General features: G+C 37.5%; 1 protein-coding gene across 1 annotated transcript; it reads left to right on the top strand.

Moving 5' to 3' along the window:
- Positions 1 to 2,227: 2,227 nt before the first annotated feature.
- Positions 2,228 to 3,082, top strand: LOC106474896 (the record flags this gene model as incomplete). The annotated part of the gene is made up of 1 exon (XM_013935592.1): positions 2,228 to 3,082. A coding segment is annotated over one exon (855 nt), but the record flags the coding sequence as incomplete, so codon positions are not given.
- Positions 3,083 to 3,330: the final 248 nt, after the last annotated feature.

Below are 3,330 nucleotides of genomic sequence, written 5' to 3'. Positions count from 1 at the left end.
GCGAGTCGAGTGCCTTAACCACCTGGCCATGCCGGGCCATCGGATACATACACCAAACAGGAGATATGAAATCACTAAACAGTGCTAAACTTATACTGATGAAGTTTAAGCTAAGAAAGGACTATGGGTTGAATACAGTGCGTAAACACACAATGAAAAACGTCTTTATTAAACATCCAAGACAAACATACAACGTTTTTACTTGCTTAGAGAACAACAAACGGTTTCTTCTTTACTTACATGGTATCTCTCGGATAACTAACAATGCAATATCGAATCTAGGATTTTGATATGGGAGTGTCTATGAAAAATTTACGAACATCTATAAACAATGCATTGTTTAAATTTTGTGAATATGATCTATATAAAGGTTATATATATTGTATTTGAATTTACAATTAAAGTTGCATAGAAAATGAATTATTTATTTAAAAAACATAAGCAAATTAAACATATTCAAATGTTACGATTGAGCATTGGATAAATACACATGAATCTATTCAATGTATACAAGTATAAGCAAGTACATGGACAGAAATCAAAACATAACTATGACATTTTATGACAGTATGTAGGTTCAAACAGGGAATAATTTATTATAATAGTTTAAAAAGGGTTTTGCCTGCATTTGACGAGGATGAAGTGAAATAAATCGTTGTACGATTTCATCTGTTGACAAACTAACACTATTACAATACATAACTATCACGCACAGATCAGTCTATCAGAAGAAATGGTGGTGAGAAGCCATGTATGAATGCGACAAACACAGGAGAATGAACGTTCAGCCCCACAACTACCAACTGACAAAACTGCTGAAATACAGTGTAATTCTCTGTCGTTTGGGAAGAATATTTCACCAGCAGATTGCCAAATGAGTTGCGTTACAGATTCATTGCTGTTTTTACTATCCTTACAAAGCTGTTGCCATCTAAGTAACTCACTGTTGAAGGCAGTTGAACGTGGAAGAAAACTGCCATTTTTTGAACAATAGATTTGTCAGTGCTTGAAGTTCATCATAGTTCTTCTTTATGATAACATCTGGCATCAATGACCACAGCTCAAAGTGCGCTCGCATGTTTTCTCCAAAGCGTGGCCTCAATTCTCCAGAGAAAAGGAATTGCCATGTTGTGTTTGTAGTAGTCAGAAGTACTTGTTGCAGGGATATTGGAGCGATGCATCTGACGTTCACATATAATTCTGGAACATTTTTCTTCAGAATCTACCCCAATGGTGGATTAACCATTAGGCTGAGTAGGCTTAAGCCTAGGGGCCCGAGAGCAAAAAAAAAATTAATTGACTTTACAAAACAATGGTTTAATTGAGTGTACACGTGAGTATTTTGGATGATGTTTCAGTACTTTTGCATATATTTTTTACATATCTGGAATATTACAAATACTATTTTGTTTTCTAAATCAACAAAAAATGCCAATTTTCTAGGGACACTAGAATTACTAGCGCAATTCGATCCTTTTTTAGCATCTCATATTGAAAAGAATGGAAATAAGGGTAAAGGCTCTGTGTTCTACTTTTCACCCACAGTATGCGATGAGCTGATTGAAATGCTTGGACAAGAGGTGTTAGAGAAAATTATTTCGGAACTCAAAGAAGCCAAATATTTTTCAATATATGTGTGGATTCAACCCCTAATATTTCACACGTGGATGAAGCACTGAAGAAATTGTACAACTGTTCAAAAAATCAAAAAAGGCAGTAGCTTTCGGAACACAATCCACTGCTGAATGACCGACAAGGTTCAACGAGTGAGCAAAGCAAGGAATATAGTCAGCTACTGGATTTATCTCACGTATTTTACCTTGAAGACCATTGTACTTGCTATTCATGTTGGAGGCGTTGTCGTATGATTGACTTCTGCAGTTCTCTAAGTCTATTTTTTCTGTTTCTAAAAACATCAGAATACTCTCGGCAAGTTGTTCACCACTGTGACCTCTGCAATCGAGAAAGTTGACAAATCTTTCAATAGGACCACTCTCACGCACATATCGAAAAATGAAAGTTATTGCCCAAACGCTGAGAAGTATTCCATACTCCAGAGATTCCATTTTGCTTACAAGACCTCTGGCTTCTTGTCGCATGTTTGACTTTTCATCTGGATTGTCAGCAGTGTTTTCCAATGCTGATTTTACTATCTCGTATCCATGATCTAGGTCGGCTGTAGCACTTGCATGAGCAGACCACCGAGTATCACTAAGTCTTTTCACAGCTGCAAGATTCTTTCCAAGCTCACCCACAAGTATTTCTCACCGAAGGGTTGGAGCGATTACCCAAAACCAGCTTGAATTTACAAAATCCAGAAATAGATCTTAACGAAGGTGTGAGACTTTTGCAGTCATTGGAGGCCTATATCTCAGACCTCAGGACCAATGACTCATTTGAGGACTTTGAGCAAGAAGGCATTGCAAAGGCTGGGACATCAGTTTACAAAGAAGAAACGCAAAGGAAGCGAAAAGTTAGTACCAGGATAACAAGATATGACGGCGAAGCACACGCAACAGATTTTTCACCTCGCCAGAGTTTCAAGATTAATGTGTACTTACCGATCTTAGACAAATTACCAGCAGAGCTTAAAAAACACACTGAAGCATATAGATCTGTGTCCAACCGATTTGGATTTCTTTCTCATATTTGCAATATTGATGTCGACGCACTTAAAAAGGCAGCAAATACCGTCATACAAGTTTATCCGGACAACTTTGATTTGGCCTTTGTGGAAGAGCTCGTCCACTTTCAGAAGTACATTCAAGGACAATCCGATGATGATGTCACTGGGATGTATGGAGCTCTGGCAAGAGATCGACTGCACGAGGTGTATCCAAATACATACATTTGCTTTAAAATTTATATGTTCTTAATGATCACTAACTTTTTAGGTGAGCGTTCATTTTCGGCACTGAAGAGGCTCAAAACCTATTTGCACTCAACAATGAATGATGAGAAACTTAGTCATCTGGCACTCATGCACATTGAATCAGATATGCTTCGATCTGTTGATTTACATGCTGTTATCGACACTTTTGTAAACCAAAGAATACGGACATTTTTAAAACTACAAATGTAAAGAAAATTAATAAATGGGGTGTAATTGATTCATATAACGTTATGATATCATAAATGTAGTACATTATACATAGTACAACAATATAAGTTATTTAACGTAACTTAACGTCAGTTTATTCTATTCAACGAAGGGTGGGGCAAGATCAGGGGGGAGCCTTACTAAAGCTCAGCCTAGGGCCCGGGTGGTAGTTAATCCGCCACAGATCTACCCACTCTCCGGGCAGGTATAACAGCGAGTTCCTGCAGAAA

The sequence above is a fragment of the Limulus polyphemus genome, unplaced genomic scaffold (genome assembly GCF_000517525.1).
Source record: "Limulus polyphemus unplaced genomic scaffold, Limulus_polyphemus-2.1.2 Scaffold7828, whole genome shotgun sequence".
Taxonomy (NCBI): Eukaryota; Metazoa; Arthropoda; class Merostomata; order Xiphosura; family Limulidae; genus Limulus; species Limulus polyphemus.
The sequence above is the reverse complement of the archived record's forward strand: the minus strand, read 5'-3'. Positions and strand labels throughout refer to the sequence as shown.